The sequence below is a fragment of the Symphalangus syndactylus genome, chromosome 2 (genome assembly GCF_028878055.3).
Source record: "Symphalangus syndactylus isolate Jambi chromosome 2, NHGRI_mSymSyn1-v2.1_pri, whole genome shotgun sequence".
NCBI classification, from domain to species: Eukaryota; Metazoa; Chordata; class Mammalia; order Primates; family Hylobatidae; genus Symphalangus; species Symphalangus syndactylus.
Window position 1 is genome coordinate 49,330,995 of NC_072424.2, and position 20,672 is coordinate 49,351,666.

The 20,672-nt window shown below is 46.3% G+C and overlaps 1 protein-coding gene and 1 long non-coding RNA gene across 15 annotated transcripts in view; one reads left to right on the plus strand and one right to left on the minus strand.

Moving 5' to 3' along the window:
• Positions 1-18,173, plus strand: part of SLC17A5 (solute carrier family 17 member 5) — a 61,995-nt gene extending 43,822 nt beyond the window's left edge. For 8 of the 12 annotated variants that reach the window (XM_055256154.2, XM_055256145.2, XM_055256184.2 and 5 more), the window contains 2 exons: positions 11,765-11,855; positions 16,342-18,173. In XM_055256154.2, the coding sequence (XP_055112129.1) occupies positions 11,765-11,855; positions 16,342-16,479 (229 nt within the window). In that variant the 3' untranslated portion in view covers positions 16,480-18,173. Of the gene's footprint in view, positions 1-11,764; positions 11,856-13,253; positions 13,352-14,128; positions 14,601-16,341 lie in introns of those variants that run through there. The other 4 variants (XR_010118450.1, XM_055256136.2, XM_063630022.1 and 1 more) reach the window with 4 other exon arrangements.
• Positions 1-20,672, minus strand: part of LOC134735426 (uncharacterized) — a 76,393-nt gene that overhangs the window by 25,840 nt on the left and 29,881 nt on the right. The window contains exon 3 of one of the 3 annotated variants that reach the window (XR_010118528.1): positions 10,458-10,574. The exons of the other annotated variants lie outside the window; for them this stretch is intronic. This is a non-coding gene — a long non-coding RNA (uncharacterized lncRNA). Of the gene's footprint in view, positions 1-10,457; positions 10,575-20,672 lie in introns of those variants that run through there. 3 annotated transcript variants of the gene reach the window in all.

Genomic DNA, 20,672 nt, shown 5'->3' on the forward strand with positions numbered 1-20,672 from the left:
TAGAGGCGGTGACTCATGCCTGTAATCCCAGCACTTTGGGAGGCCAAGGCAGGCGGATAACCTGAGGTCAGGAGTTTGAGACCAGCCTGGCCAATATGGCGAAGCCCTATCTCTACTAAAAATACAAAAATTAGCCAGGCATGATGGCAGGCACCTGTAATCCCAGCTACCAGGAGGCTGAGGCAGGAGAATCACTTGAACCCAGGAGGCAGAGGTTCAGTGAGCTGAGATCACGTCATTGCACTTCAGCCTGGGCAACAAGAGTGAGACTCCATCTAAAAAAAAAAACCTGATAAAATAGATATGATATAAAACTTACCATTTTTAAGTATGCAGTTCTGTGGCATTAAGTATTCACATTGTTTCATAACTAGCATCACCAACAATCTCTAGAACAATTTCATCTTCTCAATAGAAACTGTACCCATTAAACACCATCTCCCATTTCTCCTTCCTCCCAGGCCCTGGCAACCAACATTCTACTTTCCGCCTCTATGGATTTGACTACTATAGGAATGACTTTAAATTGTTAACAAGATTTTAGTTTACACAATAATTAAAGCAGGAAGTAGTTTTTAAATTTAAAGTTTTAACTATCATCACCTCTGTCCACAGTGCTCTCATTAGAACATTGCAATAACTCATTATAACTGTGTCTGTTCACCCAGCTAGACTAGGAACTCTGTGAAGGCAGAAACTCCTTTATTGTCCTCAGGGCTCTCCAAGGCACTTGGCATGTAGTAGGCGTTTTGTCAGATGAATGAATGTCAAAGAGTAGACCAATTGATTTGTCTGACTATATTACCCATGTGCAAATATATTTGTGTAGCACTTGATAGTTTACACATCACTTTCTTTTTTTTTTTTTTTTTTTTTTAGACGGAGTCTCGCTCTATCACCCAGGCTGGAGTGCAGTGGCGCGATCTCGGCTCACTGCAAGCTCCGCCTCCCGGGTTCACACCATTCTCCTGCCTCAGCCTCTCCGAGTAGCTGGGACTACAGGCGCCCGCCACCACGCCCGGCTAATTTTTTTGTATTTTTAGTAGAGACGGGGTTTCACCGTGGTCTCGATCTCCTGACCTCGTGATCCGCCCGCCTCAGCCTCCCAAAGTGCTGGGATTACAAGCGTGAGCCACCGCGCCCGGCCTACACATCACTTTCATAAGCACTATCCATTTTATCCTTAAAGTATTCCTTTGAAGTAAGTATTTTTGCCCTATTTGAATGCTAAAGAAACTTAAGAGAAGTTAAGTGATTTATCTTACAGCACACAGCTAATATAATAAATGATAGAGCCGGCCGGGCGCGGTGGCTCACGCTTGTAATCCCAGCACTTTGGGAGGCTGAGGCGGGCGGATCACGAGGTCAGGAGATCGAGACCACGGTGAAACCCCGTCTCTACTAAAAATACAAAAAATTAGCCGGGCGTGGTGGCGGGCGCCTGTAGTCCCAGCTACTCGGAGAGGCTGAGGCAGGAGAATGGCGTGAACCCAGGAGGCGGAGCTTGCAGTGAGCCAAGATCGTGCCACTGCACTCCAGCCCGGGCGACAGAGCGAGACTCCGTCTCAAAAAAATAAATAAATAAAAAATAAAAAATAAATGATAGAGCCAAAACTTGAACCTAAAATTTTTACTTTTAAGCCCAAAATTCTTTCTATAGCTACCTCTCTGGAAACATTCTTTGAGCCACATACTTCTAAAACCATTTTGTGCCAGTTGACAAGGTAAATAAGGGAGCTATGTAAATATTTTAACCCAAAAGTTTTAATACACTTTATTTGTAAAAATAATAGATATGAATTTATTTTGGAGAAAAGACAGATGGACTCTTACCCTCTTTTCACTACCTCAAAATCTTCACACCTGGACTGCTACAGAATCTTCTGATTTCTATGAATCCTCAGTCTCCTATCCCTTCAATAAATACTCTAAGATAAGCTGCACTCTGTCACCCAGGCTAGAGTGCAGTGACGCCATTGTAGTTCACTGTAGCCTTGAACTCCTGGGATCAAGTAATCCTTCCTGCTCAGCCTCCTGAGTCGCTGGGACTGCAGGCACACATCACCACGCCTGGTTAATTTTTCAAAAAATATTTTGTAGAGATGGGGTCTCCCTATCTTGCCCAGGGTAGTCTCAGTCTCCTGGCCTCGAGTGATCTTCCCGCGTCAGCCCCCTGAAGTGCTAGGATTACAGGCGTGAGCCACAGCACCTGGCTAAGACTTGAGGTTTTGTCAAGCCTAAGGTTGACGAATAGTCAAAGGGATATGGGAATTGAGAGTTTTGGCAAGAAATAGTTCTAGGCTATGTTATCGCTTAGGATGTTTTTAGTTGAAGTATAGAAATTCTAATTTAAACTGGGCTAAACAGCATAATCTATTGATTCACTTAATTGTGTCCAGAGATAATAGGCTTCAGGCAAGAGTTGATATCCAGCTGCCTACTAATATCACCACAGATTGTTTCTTTCTCACTCTCTGTCTTTTACAGTAGTAGTTTTGTCCTAAGGCTGGGTCTGCTTATAAAAATCACACAATGAAATGATTGCCAGCAACAATCAGGACTACATGCTTCTTCATTCACATCAAGCAGAAAGAAAAGGATCTTTTCCTCTCTCAACCATGGAAATAAGTCCTGGGCTTCATTTTGGTTGACCCAAACTGAGTCAAATGCACCAACCCCAATGGCCAAGAGAATATCATGTGACTTTAGGACAATCTGCACCTACCCCAAAAGTTAGAAGTCAAAGGGTCAGTGCCCCTCAGACATCATTATTGCTACACAGATGGAGGTGGGGAGTGGGAATGGACGCTGAGGAATCCATCAGTAACATCCACTATAACACATGAAGATGTGAATAAACATGAGTCATTTTGAGCCAGGCACGGTAGCTCACGCCTGTAATCCCAACACTTTGGGAGGCTGAGGCGGGTGGATCACGTGAGGTCAGGAGTTCAAGATCAGCCTGGCCAACATGGTGAAACCCCATCTCTACTAAAAATACAAAAATTAGCAGGGTGTGATGGCGCACACCTGTAGTCCCAGCTTCTCAGGAGGCTGAGGCAGGAGAATCGCTTGAACCCGGGAGGCGGAGGTTGCTGTGAGCTGAGATTGCGCCACTGTGCTCCAGCCTGGGCGACAAAGTGAGACTCCATCTCAAAAAAAAAAAAAAAAAATTATAAGGAACATGAAATTGGTTCAGCAGCCATCCAGCCAGAAGGTTTGGTAAGTCACCCACTCCATTTAATAAATCTAAAAGGTAGCTTAGGATTTATCACATTCCTGAAGTCTTGTCAGAATCTCTGGAATCTGATAGGGCCCCCAACCCTGCTCTCTTGAACTAGCAATGAAAGAAAATTGGATCATCACATAAAAATTGGAGCTATGGTCGGCCGGGTATAATGGCTCATGCCTGTAATCCTAGCACTTTGGGAGACCAAGGTGGGCAGATCACCTGAGGTCAGTTCAAGACCAGCCTGGCCAACATGGTGAAACTCTGTCTCTACTAAAAATATAAAATGAGCCAGGTGGGATGGTAGGACCCGTAATCCCAGCTACTTGGAAGAATGAGGCAGAAAATCACTTGAACCTGGGAGGTGGAGGTTGCAGTGAGCCATTGCACTCTAGCCTGGGTGACAAGAGTGAAACTCCATCTCAAAAAAAAAAAAAAAAAAAAAAAAAAATAGTGCTATTGTCAAAAGATGAAAATAGATGCTGAAGAAAAAGAAAACCAAATATCCATGGTACCTACCTTATAAGATCATCGTGAAGATTAAATAGAACACACACAGAATACTTTGCTCATAATGCAATAAAGGTATTTGAATATAATGCAATAAATGTAATTATTTTCTGGCTAACTTTGAGTCAGGTGTGGTGACCAGAGTCACAGATCAATCCAAGTAAAATATTAAAGTGATGATTGGTGTGCTTTCAGAAAGGAAAATGCTGACCACTAAAGAGCCACCACTGGGTCACTAAGAGCCAAAATGGCAAAACAGTCTAACTTCTCAACATAACTTTTAGCCTAATAGAATTAAGAAAATATAGTAGATTTGATATGTCAGGACTTCAGCCAGGTCTCCTATGGTAGATACCCTTTTGGCCAAGGTGGAGAAAGATGAATTGGATGTACCATTAGATAAATTTGTCACTACTAAATTTCAGTGTAATAGCATGCTCATTCACGGATCTAGTCATTTGAGAAACACTGTGTCAGGCACTGTACCAGATGTTGAAGACACAAACATGAAAGTAACATGATTCCTGCTGGCATCTGTATAAGCTTAAGCTGGCCTGGAGGATGGTGGGTCATATCATGAAGTATAATGCTGGACAGGCAGCAGGGGGACCCTGTGCCTGAGCTTCAAGCATCAGGTGGGTGGTTGAAGTCTACATCTTAAAGACCCAGGTCCAACCCTGAAATTTTATTTGTCTTATAAGCCGAAAAAGACATTTATCTAGATATCATAAGAAGCTAAACAGTTTTAGTAACATAAATAACGCCAGCAAATAGTTGTAGCAGTTGGGAGGATGGTAAGCAAGTGCCCTTATGCCTCAGATAATGAGGACTGCTGTACTTGTTCTCAGCTGACTGAGACACAACTATTCAAATGTAAGTAGGCTGGGAGAAGTGGCTCAGGCCTGTAATCCCAGCACTTCGGGAGGCTGAGGCGGTTGGATCGTTTGAGGTTAGGAGCTCCAAACCAGCCTCACCAACACGATGAAACCCCACCTCTACTAAAAATACAAAAATTAGCCAGGTGTGGTGGCGGGCGACTACAATCCCAGTGACTCAGGAGGCTGAGGCATGAGAATTGCTTGAACCCAGGAGTTGGAGGTTGCAGTGAGCACAGATTGTGCTACTGCACTCCAGCCTGGGCTACAGAGCGAGACTCAGTCTCAAAAAGATAAATAATAAATAAATAAATCTCATCAAAGTCAAAATTATTATTATTATTTGTTTTTTGTTTTGTTTTGTTTTTGAGACGGAGTTTCACTCTTGTTGCCCAGGCTGGGGTGCAATGGTGCAATCTCGGCTCACCGCAACCTCTGCCTCTTGGATTCAAGTGATTCTCCTGCCTCAGCCTCCCGAATAGCTGGGATTACGGGCATGTGCCACCACACCCTGCTAATTTTGTATTTTTAGTAGAGATGGAATTTCTCCATGTTGGTCATGCTGGTCTCGAACTCCCGACCTCAGGTGATCCGCCAGCCTCGGCCTCCCAAAGTGCTGGGATTACAGGCGTGAGCTACCATGCCCAGCCCAAAGTCGAAATTATTTATCTCCCTTAGTGTGTGTGTGTGTGTGTGTGTGTGTGTGTGTGTGTTTAAACCTTGCAGTTCTAGCTCAAAGGATAACTTTCTTATATTTTGATTCAGCTCTTCAGATGAGCTTTTTAGTTTTTTTTTCTTTTCCAACTGGAATTTCTTCGTTCAAAGCACACCAGTTATTTCTAGTTGCGGGAGTCTTGGCTACCTATCTTATTGGGGATTACATATCTTATGTTTTTCATAGTTGCTTTTTATTGTGTTAACAACTGAGGGCCAGGCCGGGCGCGGTGGCTCACGCTTGTAATCCCAGCACTTTGGGAGGCCGAGGCGGGCGGATCACAAGGTCAGGAGATCGAGACCACGGTGAAACCCCATCTCTACTAAAAATACAAAAAAATTAGCTGGGCGTGGTGGCGGGCACCTGTAGTCCCAGCTACTCGGAGAGGCTGAGGCAGGAGAATGGCATGAACCCGGGAGGTGGAGCTTGCAGTGAGCCGAGATTGCGCCACTGCACTCCAGCCTGGGCGACAGAGCGAGACTCCGTCTCAAAAAAAAAAAAAACAAAAACAACTTAGGGCCCATTCAGTGTAACACTCTACTAGTTAAAACAGGAGCACTTGAGGACCACAAACAAGCCGTAAACAAGTTCACCACCAGGGCTTGTGGTGGAAAATGAAGCATGAGAAAATTGATCTTTCCTACAGATTGGGTTCAGTGATTACTGTGTTTTGTTTTTTTTAACAAGGTAGCATTGTAGATTTTAACATTATAATATTAAGTACTGATTCAGAATCAGACAAATTGGGTGACATTTTATGGTTTTTCTTCATCTATAAAATGAAGATAATCCAGCTGGGTGCAGTGGCCTGTAATCCCAGGACTTTGGAAGGCCAAGGTGGGAGGATCATTTAGGCCCAACAGTTCAAGACCTGCCTGGGCAATATAGCATAATCCTGTCTCTAAAAAACTTAACAAAATTTTAAAATTTAAAAAATAAAATGAAGATAATCCATCCTCATGGGGTTGATTTTATAATTAAAAGATATAATATGATATATAAAACCCTTATAAACATGTCTGATATAAGGTTTTCCAATAAATAGTAAATAGATACAAGGTTTTCCAATAAATAATATTCCTATTAACATATAAATGTGTACTTGGATTTTATAGGCCTTTACTTCTATAGACTGAAATAGAGATTTTATTTTATTAATTAATTTATTATTTTTTGAGACAGAGTCACACCCTGTCACCCAGGCTGGAATACAGTAGCAAGATCACGGCTCACTGCAGTCTCAAGCAATCCTCCTGCAATCCTCCCACCTCAGCCTCCTGAGTAGCGGGTCTACAGCCTGAGCCAACACACCCAGCTAATTTTTTGTGTGTTTTTTTATTTTTTTGTAGAGAGAGGGTTTCACCATGTTGCCCAGGCTGGTCTCAAACTCCTGGGCTCAAGCAATTCGCCCACCTCAGCCTCCCAGAATGCTGGGATTACAGGCATGCACCACCACACCCAGCCCCCAAAATAGAGATTTCTCTATGGTAATTTTGTTGCCCGAATTCATGGGAATTAGATAGATTTTCAGCTATTAATTCCAATAGTACTCCAACAGCACAGAATCCAGACTGAGTCCATACAACTTGTTTTCTTCCAAGTAGTCATCAATCTTTCATGGCCTGTCCTGGCCAAGTGAAATATAAGTACTTGAATGAGCTTCTTGTTGCTGACATTTAGAATTTCACGGCATTCGTCTGCACTTAATATCTGTCACTGGAAAGGCTGGCAACATTGCAGTTGACTCGTCTTACTGCCAAGGTGTTAATGGTTTAAAAAGAAAAAAAAAAAGAGAGAGGCTCTGCCAAGCTTGGTTAATTTAGATACACCGCTAAAGGGGATAAGCCAAAAAGATCTGTACTTCATGGTTTTGTTATAGTGCTATGTGTATGCACAAGTTTTGAACATAAAACTTTGTGATCTTTATACATAACTGAATTAGTTAAGCAGCACTTTTTTTTAACTGAACTCCTCCTTCACCTTTAAGTGTTTTTTTGTTTGTTTGTTTGTTTGTTTTTTTACCAAAAACATTAAACCTAAATCTAATGAACCCCCTAGGATCTAGAGTCTAGAAACTATCAGTGTACAGGAAATACAGGAGGTATAAGATTATGTGAAATGGCTCCCTCTCTCCCTCTCTCTCTCTCTCTTTCTTTCTTTCTTTTTCTTCTTTCTTTCCCTCTGTGGCCCAGGCTGCAATCTACTTGGCTCCCTGCTGCCTGCGCCGCACACCGGCTCGCTCCACCGCTGCCTGCTTTTTCTCCTTTGGATGCAGGCACGCATTCGCCATCTTGGCCACGCTGGTCGCCAGCTCCTGACGCCGAGTGCTCTGCCCGCCTCAGCCTCCCGAGGTGCTGGCACTGCAGACGGAGTCTCGCTCACCCGGTGCTCGGTGTTACCCGGCCTGGAGTGCGGTGGCATGGTCTGGCCTTGCCGCAGCCTCCGCCTCCCAGCCGCCTGCCTTGGCCTACCAGGGTGCTGGGATTGCAGCCCCTGCCCGGCCGCCGCCCCATCTGGGAGGTGGGGAGCGCCTCTGCCCGGCCACCCATCGTCTGGGAAATGAGGAGCACCTCTGCCCGGCCACCCATCGTCTGGGAAGTGAGGAGCACCTCTGCCCGGCCACCCATCGTCTGGGAAGTGAGGAGCGCCTCTGCCCGGCCACCCACCGTCTGGGAGGTGAGGAGCGCCTCTGCCCGGCCACCCACCGTCTGGGAGGTGAGGAGCGCCTCTGCCCGGCCACCCACCGTCTGGGAGGTGAGGAGCGCCTCTGCCCGGCCACCCCGTCTGGGAAGTGAGGAGCGCCTCTGCCCGGCCGCCCCGTCTGGGAAGTGAGGAGCGCCTCTGCCCGGCCGCCCCGTCTGGGAAGTGAGGAGCGCCTCTGCCCGGCCGCCCCGTCTGGGAAGTGAGGAGCGCCTCTGCCCGACCACCCACCGTCTGGGAAGTGAGGAGCGCCTCTGCCCGACCACCCACCGTCTGGGAAGTGAGGAGCGCCTCTACCCGACCACCCACCGTCTGGGAAGTGAGGAGCGCCTCTGCCCGGCCGCCCCGTCCGGGAAGAAGTGAGGAGCGCCTCTGCCCGGCCGCCCCGTCCGGGAAGAAGTGAGGAGCGCCTCTGCCCGACCACCCACCGTCTGGGAAGTGAGGACCGCCTCTACCCGACCACCCACCGTCTGGGAAGTGAAGAGCGCCTCTGCCCGGCCGCCCCGTCCGGGAAGAAGTGAGGAGCGCCTCTGCCCGGCCGCCCCGTCCGGGAAGAAGTGAGGATCGCCTCTGCCCGGCCGCCCCGTCTGGGAAGTGAGGAGCGCCTCTGCCCGGCTGCCCCGTCCGGGAAGAAGTGAGGAGCGCCTCTGCCCGGCTGCCCCGTCTGGGAAGTGAGGAGCGCCTCTGCCCGGCCGCCCCGTCCGGGAAGAAGTGAGGAGCGCCTCTGCCCGGCCGCCCCGTCCGGGAAGAAGTGAGGAGCGCCTCTGCCTGGCCGCCCCGTCCGGGAAGAAGTGAGGAACGCCTCTGCCCAGCCGACCCATCTGGGAAGTGAGGAGAGCCTCTGCCCGGCCACCCATCATCTGGGAGGTGAGGAGCGCCTCTGCCCGGCCACCCATCGTCTGGGAAGTGAGTAGCGCCTCGGCCCGGCCGCCCCGTCTGGGAAGTGAGGAGCGCCTCTGCCCGGCCGCCCCATCTGGGAAGCGAGGAGCGCCTCTGCCCGACCACCCACCGTCTGGGAAGTGAGGAGCACCTCTGCCCGGCCACCCATCATCTGGGAAGTGAGGAGTGCCTCTGCCCGGCCGCCCCGTCTGGGAAGTGAGGAGCGCCTCTGCCCGGCCACCCATTGTCTGGGAAGTGAGGAGCGCCTCTGCCCGGCCACCTATCGTCTGGGAGGTGAGGAGCGCCTCTGCCCGGCCACCTATCGTCTGGGAGGTGAGGAGCGCCTCTGCCCGGCCGCCCCATCTGGGAAGTGAGGAGCGCCTCTGCCCGGCCGCCTCGTCTGAGAAGAAGTGAGGAGCGCCTCTGCCCGGCCACCCCGTCCGGGAAGAAGTGAGGAGCGCCTCTGCCCGGCCGCCCCGTCTGGGAAGTGAGGAGCGCCTCTGCCCAGTCGCCCCGTCCGGGAAGAAGTGAGGAGCGCCTCTGCCCGGCCACCCATCGTCTGGGAAGTGAGGAGCGCCTCTGCCCGGCCACCCATCGTCTGGGAAGTGAGGAGCGCCTCTGCCCGGCCACCTATCGTCTGGGAAGAAGTGAGGAGTGTCTCTGCCTGGCCGCCCCGTCTGGGAGGTCTACCACAGAGGCCAGGGGCAATGTGGGGGCTGGACGTGGTGGCTCACGCCTGTGGTCCCGGCACTCTGGGGGGCGAGGCGGGTTGATCACTTCGGGCTAGGAGTTCGAGACCAGTCTGGCCAACTTGGCGAAGCATGAAAAATACAGCAGACAAACCAACCAACCAACTCAGTGACAACAAAACCGGTCTACCCTGGAGTCATACTCTAATTTTTTCTATTTTCCTCCCTTTCTGATCCTTTATCCCACTTTCTTTTTCTTCCTCTTCCTTCTCCCTCTTCTTTGTCAAATAGAGGATTGAGTTATTATCACTGAAAAAAAAAAAAAAAAAAAAAAGATTATGTGAAATGATACCTAAGAGATACAATCTTCGAAGTCCAGAATTCATGAATATATGCAGGACAAACATCCTAGTAAAGAGACAGCAATTTTAGGCCAGGCGCAGTGGCTCACACCTGTAATCCCAGCACTATGGGAGGCCAGGGCAGGCAGATCACCTGATGTCAGGAGTTCAAGGCCAACCTAACCAACATGGTGAAACCCTGTTTCTACTAAAAATACAAAACTATTCAGGTATGGTGGTACATGCCTGTAATCCTAGCTACTTAGGAGGCTGAGGAAGGAGAATCACTTGAACTGGGGAGGAAGAAGTTGTAGTGAGCCGAGATCACGCCATTGCACTCCAGTCTGGGCAACAAGAGCAAAACTCTGTCTCAAAAACAAACAAAAAAGGCAGCAATTATAAAAATGAATTATCGGGCCGGGTGCAGTGGCTCACGCCTCTAATCCCAGCAATTTGGGAGGCCAAGGCAGGTGGATCACCTGAGATCAGGAGTTCAAGACCAGCCTGACCTACATGGCACACACGTGTAGTCCCAGCTACTCGGGAGGCTGAAGCAGAAGAATCACTTGAACCCAGGAGGTGGAGGTTGCTGAGCTGAGATCGCGCCACTGTACTCCAGCCTGAGCGACAGAGACTCTGTCTCAAAAAAAAAAAAGCACGTGTAATTAATGGAACAAGTAAATTGTATGTTTGATATGATCTCATGTCTATAATAACATACTAGAAATATATACAGATAGAAAAAAATAGGATATTTATGAAAATGTTAATGTTGATCATCTCTATGGGGAAGAATTATAGGTAATTTTACTTCCTTAGTTTTTTCTTTTTTCTTATTAATTTTCAAAAATTAATTGCAATTGAATTTTCAAATCAGGAAATAAATTTGTTTTAACTTAAAAAACTTTAAGCTAGACATGCCAAGCTTTCTGTATTAAAATGATATCTCAGAACTTTCCTATATCACTATAAAAGGAGTTATTTCCATGGCCGTGTTCCTCTATGTAATTTTTTTGGTTTTTGTTTTGTTTTTTTTTGAGACGGAGTCTCGCTCTGTCGGCCAGGCTGGAGTGCAGTGGCGTGATCTCGGCTCACTGCAAGCTCCGCCTCCCAGGTTCACACCATTCTCCTGCCTCAGCCTCCCGAGTAGCTGGGACTACAGGTGCCTGCCATCACGCCCGGCTAATTTTTTTTGTATTTTTGGTAGAGACGCGGTTTCACCATGTTAGCCAGGATGGTCTCGATCTCCTGACCTCATGATCCACCCGCCTCGGCCTCCCAAAGTGCTGGGATTACAGGCGTGAGCCACCGTGCCCGGCCTTCCTCTATGTAATGTTAAAATGCTACTTAACTATTGAAATGCAAGTTTTTCACCAGCTGAATATAAAATCCCATTTCAATAAGACATGTCATTTAGACATAAAATTTCACAAGAACACAACCTGGAGCAGAATAGCTGTCTATTGAAAGAAGCGGCCAGGCGCTGTGGCTCATACTTATAATCCCAGCACTTTGGGAGGCCGAGGCAGGCAGATCACTTGAGCTCAGCAGCTCGAGACCAGCCTGACCAACATGGTGAGACCCCGGCTCTACTAAAAATACAAAACTAGCCTGGCATGATGGTGGATGCCTGTAGTCCCCGCTACTCAGGAGGCTAAGGCACGCTTGAACCTGGGAGGCAGAGGCTGCAGTGAGCTGAGATCATGCCACTGCCCTCAAGCCTGGGCCACAGAGTGAGACTCTGTCTCAAAAAAAAAAAAAAGGAAAGAATGAAGCTGTTTAAATGTGTATCACAATAATAAACTTCTATGAAAATGTTCCTACAGGTATGCTGGTATCCTCCTGGGCATCACAAATACATTTGCCACTATTCCAGGAATGGTTGGGCCCGTCATTGCTAAAAGTCTGACCCCTGATGTAAGTAGATAATTTACTTGTAAACTGGAAAGGTTTTGGAGCTGCACATCTGTGTCAAAGTTCAGTGTATTTTAATTAAGTGTAAAATTCTAAATGTTCTTATGAAATTCTTTTTAGCAACAAAAAGCTAAATGCCTTAATGGATGGGAAAGTATATTTTCAAAGAACACTTTTTGGATTTTAGACAAAACAATTGAACTAAGTCAAATGAAGACATTGTAGCTGAAACCACATAAGTAGTTAAAAGTTGTGATATTGGCCGGGCACAGTGGCTCATCCCTGTAACCCCAGCACTCTGGGAGGCCGAGGCAGGTGGATCACGAGGTCAGGAGTTCAATACCAGCCTCACCAACATGGTGAAACCCTGTCTCTACTAAAAATACAAAAATTAGCCGGTGTGGTGGCAGGTGTCTGTAGTCCCAGCTACTCAGGAGGCTGAGGCACAAGAATCGCTCAAACCCAGGAGGCGGAGCTTGCAGTAAGCCGACATCACCACTGCACTCCAGTCTGGCAACAGAGCAAGACTCCATCTCAAAAAAAAAAAGAATTTCAGGACATGCTTACAGACTTTATTACCAAATATACTGATTTCAGACATATATGTGTTCCCCACAGATAGTGTTCCTATTTCTTCTCCACATCTACCATTTCTAATTCCTTAAGTGACACGGTACCTCCCTGTTACTATTTCCTCTCACTTAATAAAGAGGAATGTTGTAGAAATGCTTTTTCTAAAGTTCTGTGTCTCAATATGGACATGTCCAAAATGTTTAACCTTGTCCTCATGGAGCAGGGTAGCAACACCAGAACCTAAGTCAGCTCAGTACCATGTGTTCATTTCACTTACTGATAATGCCAGCACTTCTGCTAGGGAAATATGGATTCCTGAATTAAAGTCTTGTATGTTTACAAGTGGGAACTGCGCTTGATTTGGGATATGTTACAGCATTTGTTTAATGCTGTTAAAAGGATATCACTGTTTTAGCTGGGTGTGGTTTGCACATGTAGTCCCAGCTACTTAGGAGGCTAAGGCAGGTGGATGCATGAGCCCAGGGTTTTGAGGCTGCAATGAGCTATGATCGCGCCTCTGCATTCCAGCCTGGGTGAGAGCAGGAGACCCTGTCTCAAAAATAAAATAAGTTTTATTTTATTTATTTATTTATTTTTCAAGATGGAGTCGCACTCCGTTGCCCAGTCTGGAGTACAGTGGTGCAGTCTCAGCTCACTGCAACCTCTGCCTCCCAAGTTCAAGCAATTCTCCTGCCTCAGCCTCCCGAGTAGCTGGGACTACAGGCACCCACCACCATGCCCTGCTAATTTTTGTTTTTTGTTCATGTGTGTGTGTGTTTTTTTTGTTGTTGTTTTTTTTTGAGACAGAGTTTCGCTCTTATTGCCCAGGCCGGAGCGCAATGGCGCAATATCGGTTCACCACAACCTCTGCCTCCCGGGTTCCAGCAATTTTCCTGCCTCAGCCTCCCGAATGGCTGGGATTACAGGCATGCACCACCATGCCCAGCTAATTTTGTATTTTTAATAGAGATGGAGCTTCTCCATGTTGGTCAGGCTGGTTTTGAACTCTCAACCTCAGGTGATCCGCCCACCTCGGCCTTCCAAAGTGCTGGGATTGCAGGAGTGAGCTGCTGCACCCAGCCAAATAAAACTCAAAAGTATATTATTTTAAAAAAGGAAAAGCACACACTTGCCTTCACAATTGTAATTTCTTTCTTTTGTTTTTTTTTTTGAGATGAAGTCTCACTCGTCCCCCAGTTGGAGGGCAGTGGCGTGATCTCAGCTCACTGCAACCTCCACCTCCCGGGTTCAAACGATTCTCCTGCCTCAGCCTCCCAAGTAGCTAGGACTACAGGCACGTGCCACCACACCTGGCTAATTTTTGTATTTTTAGTACAGATGGGGTTTCACCATGTTGGCCAGGCTGGTCTCGAACTCCTGACCTCAAATGATCCACCCGCCTCAGCCTCCCAAAGTGCTAGGATATCAGGCATGAGCCACCGCGCCCAGCCTGTAATTTCTTACTTTGAGCACTGCCTCAAAAACTTTGTGGAATGAGTCAGCATATAAATAAATAATGCAATAATTAAAATTCAAAATGTGTCTGAGGTTCAATGTTGTTATAAACAAAACAGTATTCTCTAAAAACTGGTGGAATTTTTGTTAAAAAACAAACTAGGAGCTGTGTGAGACTTGTAGTACAATGATTGATTTTAAGTTCACTCATTGCCTTCAGATAACACTGAAGTTTTATTTTATCCCAGAGACCACACATGGCAGCTTTGTCTTAGTAATCCTAAGAAGCTGTTTCAAACATTTCTTTCTGGTATAAGATGCAATTATTGACTGATTCCTCAGCAGAATTTAAGATGAGTATCTAAGATTTTTTTTTCACTAAAATGCATTCATCTCAGACAAGTATAACCACCACAGGGTGTTTCTTTCTTCATGTTTCTCCTTTTTTCCCAAATAAATGACCTCATACTGGCTTCCCAGTGCCTTCTCTTTCACTTCCTCTTTGCTAGTTCTACTGCTTGTTTGTTTGGGTTTTTTGTTTGTTTGTTTGTTTCTTTGTTTTTTGAGACAGGGTCTCCATCCTCCAGGCTAGAGTGCAGTGGGGCGATCATGGCTCACTGCAGCCTCAACCTCCCCAGGCTCAGGTGATCTTCCTACCTCAGCCCCGCAAGTAGCTGGGACTACAGGTGTACACCACCATGTCCAGCTAATTTTTCTACTTCTTGTAGAGATGGGGTTTCACCACCTTGCCCAGGCTGGTCTCAAACTCCTGGGCTCAATGTATCCACCTACCTCGGCCTCCCAAAGTGCTGGGATTACAGGCATGAGCCACTACACCCAGCCAGTTTTGTTTTTTTATTGTTTTTTTTTTTTTTTTTGAGAGGGAGCCTTGCTCTGTTGCCCAAGCTGGAGTGCAGTGGAGCGATCTCAGCTCACTGCAAGCTCTGCCTCCTGGGTTCATGCCATTCTCCTGCCTCAGCCTCCCGAGTAGCTGGGACTACAGGCGCCGGCCACTATGCCTGGCTAAGTTTTTATATTTTTAGTAGAGACGGGGTTTCACCATGTTAGCCAGGATGGTCTCGATCTCCTGACCTCATGATCCGCCTGCCTCGGCCTCCCAAAGTGCTGGGATTACACACGCCTGGCCGTGTGTTTTTTTTAATGCTGCAAATATAGTCACCACTCTGGTTAGACTGAAATTGAAAAAATCCAAAAAATGGTTGTTAAAGGTAGTCACATGACCCAGAAATTTAGATAACTGTCTGGTATTTTTATGCCACAGGGTTATACACTGAACAGTTGTCTTACTGACAGATCCCATGTTATATCCTGCTTTGTATGCCATTCAAGATCTTTTATACTTGCCAGGCCTCTCTCTGATGTCTCAGATCCTCAAAGCTGAACTTGAGTTCATCTTAACTGTATTTACTTGATCCACCTGACACCTTTCACCTGAGAACCTGGGAGACCGTGCACAGGCATGAGACTTTCTTAGTGTTAGTTAGTGTTAGGCATGATTCAGGGACATGCCAGTACACTTTTTATTGAAGTATATCTATCTATCTTCAGTAAACTTTTTATTGAAGTATAACTTTTTTTAAATGCACAAATCCAGGCCAGGCGTGATGGCTCACACCTGTAATACCATCACTGTGGGAGGCTGAGGTGAGCGGATCACTTGAGCCCAGGAGTTCAAGACCAGCCTGGGAAACATGGCGAAACCCCATCTCTACTAAAAAAAAAAAAAAAAAAAAAAAAAAAAAAATATATATATATATATATATATACACACACAAAGAAAATTAGCCAGGCATGGTAGCATGCACCTCTAATCCCAGCTCCTTGGAAGGCTGAGTTGGGAGGATTGCCTCAGCCCAGAAAGTGGAGGCTGCAGTGAGCTGAGATTGTGCCACTGCACTCCAGCCTGGGTGACAGTGAGACTCTGTCTCAAAAATAAAAACAAAAATAAATGCACAAATCTAAAGTGTGCAGCTAGATGAATTTCCACAAAGTTAATACATCTGTGTAACCAGCACCCAATCAAGAAACAGAGTATTACCTCCCTCAGTAAGACCCCAGGTACCACTTCCTGCTATTTTTCCTTCACCCTCACCAAGAGGAACCACTCTCCCAACTTTTAACCCCATAGATTAGTATGGTCTGACTTTGGGCTTTATATAAATGGAATAATTTAGTATGTACCTTTTTTGTCTGGCTTCTTTTGCTTCATATTTTGTTTGTGAGCTGTATTTATGATGTTGTAGCCCATTCTCCTTGCTGTATCGTATTCCATTGAACAAATATACCACTATCCTACTGCTGGTGGACATTTGGGTTGTTTCAAGGATGAGGCTTTTATGAATAATGTGGCTGTTTTAACAGTCTTGTGACACTATCTTTTTAATGAAGTGAACTACAAACAAAATTTTATTTCATTTGCATTTTTTTTCTTTCTTTATAGAACACTGTTGGAGAATGGCAAACCGTGTTCTATATTGCTGCTGCTATTAACGTTTTTGGCGCCATTTTCTTTACACTATTCGCCAAAGGTGAAGTACAAAACTGGGCTCTCAATGATCACCATGGACACAGACACTGAAGGAACCAATAAATAATACTGCCTCTATTAATGTATTTTTATTTATCATGTAACCTCAAAGTGCCTTCCGTATTGTGTAAGCATTCTATGTCTTTTTTTTAATTGTACTTGTATTAGATTTTTAAGGCCTGTAATCATGAAATATCACTAGTTGCCAGATTAATAAAATGAACCATGTTTAATTATGAATAATATATATGCTAGGACTTCTACTTTAGGTTCACATACCTGCCTACAAGTCGGGCAACATGAAGTAGGAGAGTTCTGTTGATTTTTTAGGGCCATACTAAAGGGAATGAGCTGAAAAGACCTCCTAATACCTTTGCTTAATTAAACTAGATGATAATTCTCAGGTACTGATAAACACCTGTTGTTGTTCACTTTCCTCATAAAAATTGTCAGCTCTCACTGACACTTAGATATCAAACTTTGGCATCTCTGTGGAGCTGCCATCCACTGTATAATTTGGCCTGGCAACTGGACTGAGGGGAGTGTGCCCAGGCAGCTGCCAAGCACTCCCTCCCTGGCTTCAGGGTCAGAGTGCCCAGCGTTTATCAGAGGCTGCATCCAAGCCCAGAGCCAGTGTCGACTCTTCGGCTGGTGCCTTTCCTCTGAGGGGCTATTAATGTGTAGATAAAGCCCTGAGTAGGCAAGAGCAGTGAGATCCACTGCTGTGATCTTGATACATCCTCAAACTTTCCCTTCCCAGCACAGAGGAATATCAGCTGGCATGCAACCTGCAAAAGAAAAGTGCGAAGCGGCCGGGCATGGTGGCTCACGCCTGTAATCCCAGCACTTTGGGGGGCTGAGGCGAGCGAATCATGAGATCAAGAGTTCGAGACCAGCCTGGCCAGCATGGTGAAACCCCATCTCTACTAAAAATACAAAAAATTAGCTGGGTGTGGTGGTGGACGCCTGTAATCCCAGATACTCAGGAGGCTGAGGCAGGAGAATCTCTTGAACCCAGGAGATGGAGGTTGCAGTGAACCAAGATTGTGCCACTGCACTCCAGCCTGGGCAATGGAGCGAGACTCTGTCTCAAAAAAAAAAAAAAAAGAAAAAAGAAAGAAAAGTGCGATGCCTAGTCAATCACAAATATGATCATCCTGGTTTAAATCTACTCTCACGTGGATCACGGTATAAATTTCTATGTGCTGTGTTTTGTTTGTGTCTTGTAGAGATGGGATCTCGTTTTGTTGCCCAGGCTGGTTTTGAACTCCTGGCTTCAAGCGATCCTCCTGTCTCGGCCTCACAAAGTGTTGAGACTACAGGCATAAGCCACTGTGCCCAGCCTGTTCTGTGTTTTTAAGCTACACGAGAATTTTTTAAAAAATTAGTTCTCACTGTTCAGTCTGTCTTCATCTAAGTTTGTGGTTGCAGTTTAAAGTTAAAGTGACTTTTAAAGGCCACATCACCTGAGACTAGGGTAATCATCTTTACTTCTGGTTCCTGAAATCATATTTTTCCAGTGGACCATCCTCCAGTGGTTATGGTTGTTGAGCATGCTTTCAGAACACCTATGTGGCTTAAAACTTAGTTTATGTTTTGTGTTCAACACTACCTGTAATATTTTAAAACTGTTTAATGTGATGTGAATACATTTATGTAAATTTATTTTTAAATTTGTAAATAGCTTTAAATTGCTATGGCAATGTTTCTTTCATAAATCATCAAAATAAACCTTTGTGAATTGATTTTTGGATCTGACAGTTCTGTGATATTTCCTAGTGTCCACAGTGACTCTTTGACATCTTTTCTGCATCCTGCTGGAGTCATCGTCTTCTCTACACACATTTCTGCTACCACAAAGCCGAGGAACTTGGGCCTCCTAAGGGATACAGCATCAGAAATCTCTGTTGCCATCAACCTGCCCTTCCTAGCTCTGAATAGAGTCAGTCCTTCTTGCTATAGCATATGCCCACACTACACTGATTCTCTCTCTCCCACCTCCTCTAAGGACTTGCTTCAGTAATTCTTCTTTTTTTTAATAATTGAGACAGGGTCTTGCTTTGTTGCCCAAGCTAAGCTCAAGCGATCCTCCTGTCTTAGCCTCCCAAGTAGCTGGCACTACACAGGCCTGTGCTATCATGCCCAGTTAGTAGCTCCTCTTTCATTTACTTCTTCAGTCTCCCCCCTTGTTCTTTTCCTTCTATCTCAGAGATACACACGTCTTCTCTAGTCCTTAAATAAAAATACAGAAGTCTCCTGGGGACATTAAATCACAAGTGTACAGAATATCTCTAAGATAATACTCAAGAAACTGGAAAACTGTGTGATTTTATAGATATAGATATAGATATAGATTTTCATCCATGGTTCGAGGCTCATAACTCCCATAGCTCTTGTTATGTTAAGTGCCTTTAGCCCTCAGAAGTAGCCTCAGGAAACAGAATCTCTCTGATCCTCTCCTGCCCTCCTTTCACCTGCTGCTTTTTCTCCCAAGGCAGGAATCTTCCCCCACCTTTCTGTCTTGGAACTGGTCATAAAGAAATTCTTTGGCTGGGGCAGTGGCTCACACCTGTAATCCCAGCACTTTGGGAGGCTGAGGCAGGCAGATCACAAGGTCAGGAGTTCGAGACCAGCCTGGCCAATATGGTGAAACCCCGTCCCTACTAAAAATACAAAAATGAGCCAGGCATGGTGGTGGGCACCTGTAGTCCCAGCTACTTGGGAGGCTGAGGCAGGAGAATCACTTGAACCCAGGAGGCGGAGGTTACAGTGAGCCGAGATTGCACCACTGCACTCCAGCCTGGGAGACAGAGTGAGACTCCATCTCAAAAAAAAAAAAAAAAATTCTGTGGCCTACCTTGTTGGACTGTAGGTCACAAGACCCCATGCCCACATTTGAGAAGAGGTCCTCTCCATACCCTGGAGGAAGGAATGGCCAAGAAGAATCTGGACAGTACTTGCTGGGTTTCCCTCTGAGTCTATTAGTGTTAGATCACACCCTTTCTGTCCAATCACATTTCTACATGGTTGTTAATCATGACTATCCAATGAAGTCTCCATAAAAGGCCTAATAAGACAGGGTTTGGGGAGCCTACTGAGAGCTGAACACATGGAGGTTCCTGGAGGGTGGCACGCCCAGACAGGGCATGGAAGTTCCTCATCCCTTTCCCCAGACATTGCCCTGTGCGTCTCTTCATCTGTGTCCTTTGTAATATCCTTTATAATAAATGATAAACATAAGGGTGTCCCTGAGTTCTTCAAACCACTCTAGCAAATTGATTGAACCAAAAGAGGCAGTTGTGAAAACCTCAGCTTGAAGCCAGCAGGTCACAAGTTCCAGAAGCCTAGACTTGGGACTGGTGTCTCCAGTGGTGGGCAATCTTGGGGACTGGGCCTTCAACCTGTGGAATCTGATGCTACCTCCAGGTAGACAGTGTCAGCACTGAATTGTGAGACACCCAGCTGGTGTCTATTGCAGAACTGATTGCTTAGTCGGTGTATGAGGAAAAATCCACACCCTTTTAATCGCAGAAGTCTTCTGTGTTTATTGTTGTTGAATGAGAGCTAAGAAAAAAACACATTTGGGCCGGGCGCGGTGGCTCACGCCTGTAATCCCAGCACTTTGGGAGGCCGAGGCGGGCGGATCACAAGGTCAGGAGATCGAGACCATCCTGGCTAACAGGGTGAAACCCCGCCTCTACTAAAAATACAAAAAAATTAGCCGGGCATGGTGGCAGGTGCCTGTAGTCCCAGCTACTCGGGAGGCTGAGGCAGGAGAATGGTGTGAAGCCGGGAGGTGGAGCTTGCAGTGCGCCGAAATCACGCCACTGCACTCCAGCCTGAGTGACAGAGTGAGACTCCGTCTCAAAAAAAAAAAAAAAAAAAAAAAAAAAAAGAAAACCACATTTGGCCCGCCATGGTGGCTCACGCCTGTAATCCCAGCACTTTGGAAGGCTGAGGCGGGCAGATCACCTGAGATCAGAAGTTCGAGACCAGCCGGCCGGGCGCGGTGGCTCACGCTTGTAATCCCAGCACTTTGGGAGGCCGAGGTCAGGAGATGGTGACCACGGTGAAACCCTGTCTCTACTAAAAATACAAAAAATTAGCCGGGCGTGGTGGCAGACGCCTGTAGTCCCAGCTACTCGGAGAGGCTGAGGCAGGAGAATGGCGTGAACCCGGGAGGCGGAGCTTGCAGTGAGCCGAGATTGCGCCACTGCACTCCAGCCTGGGCGACAGAGCGAGAC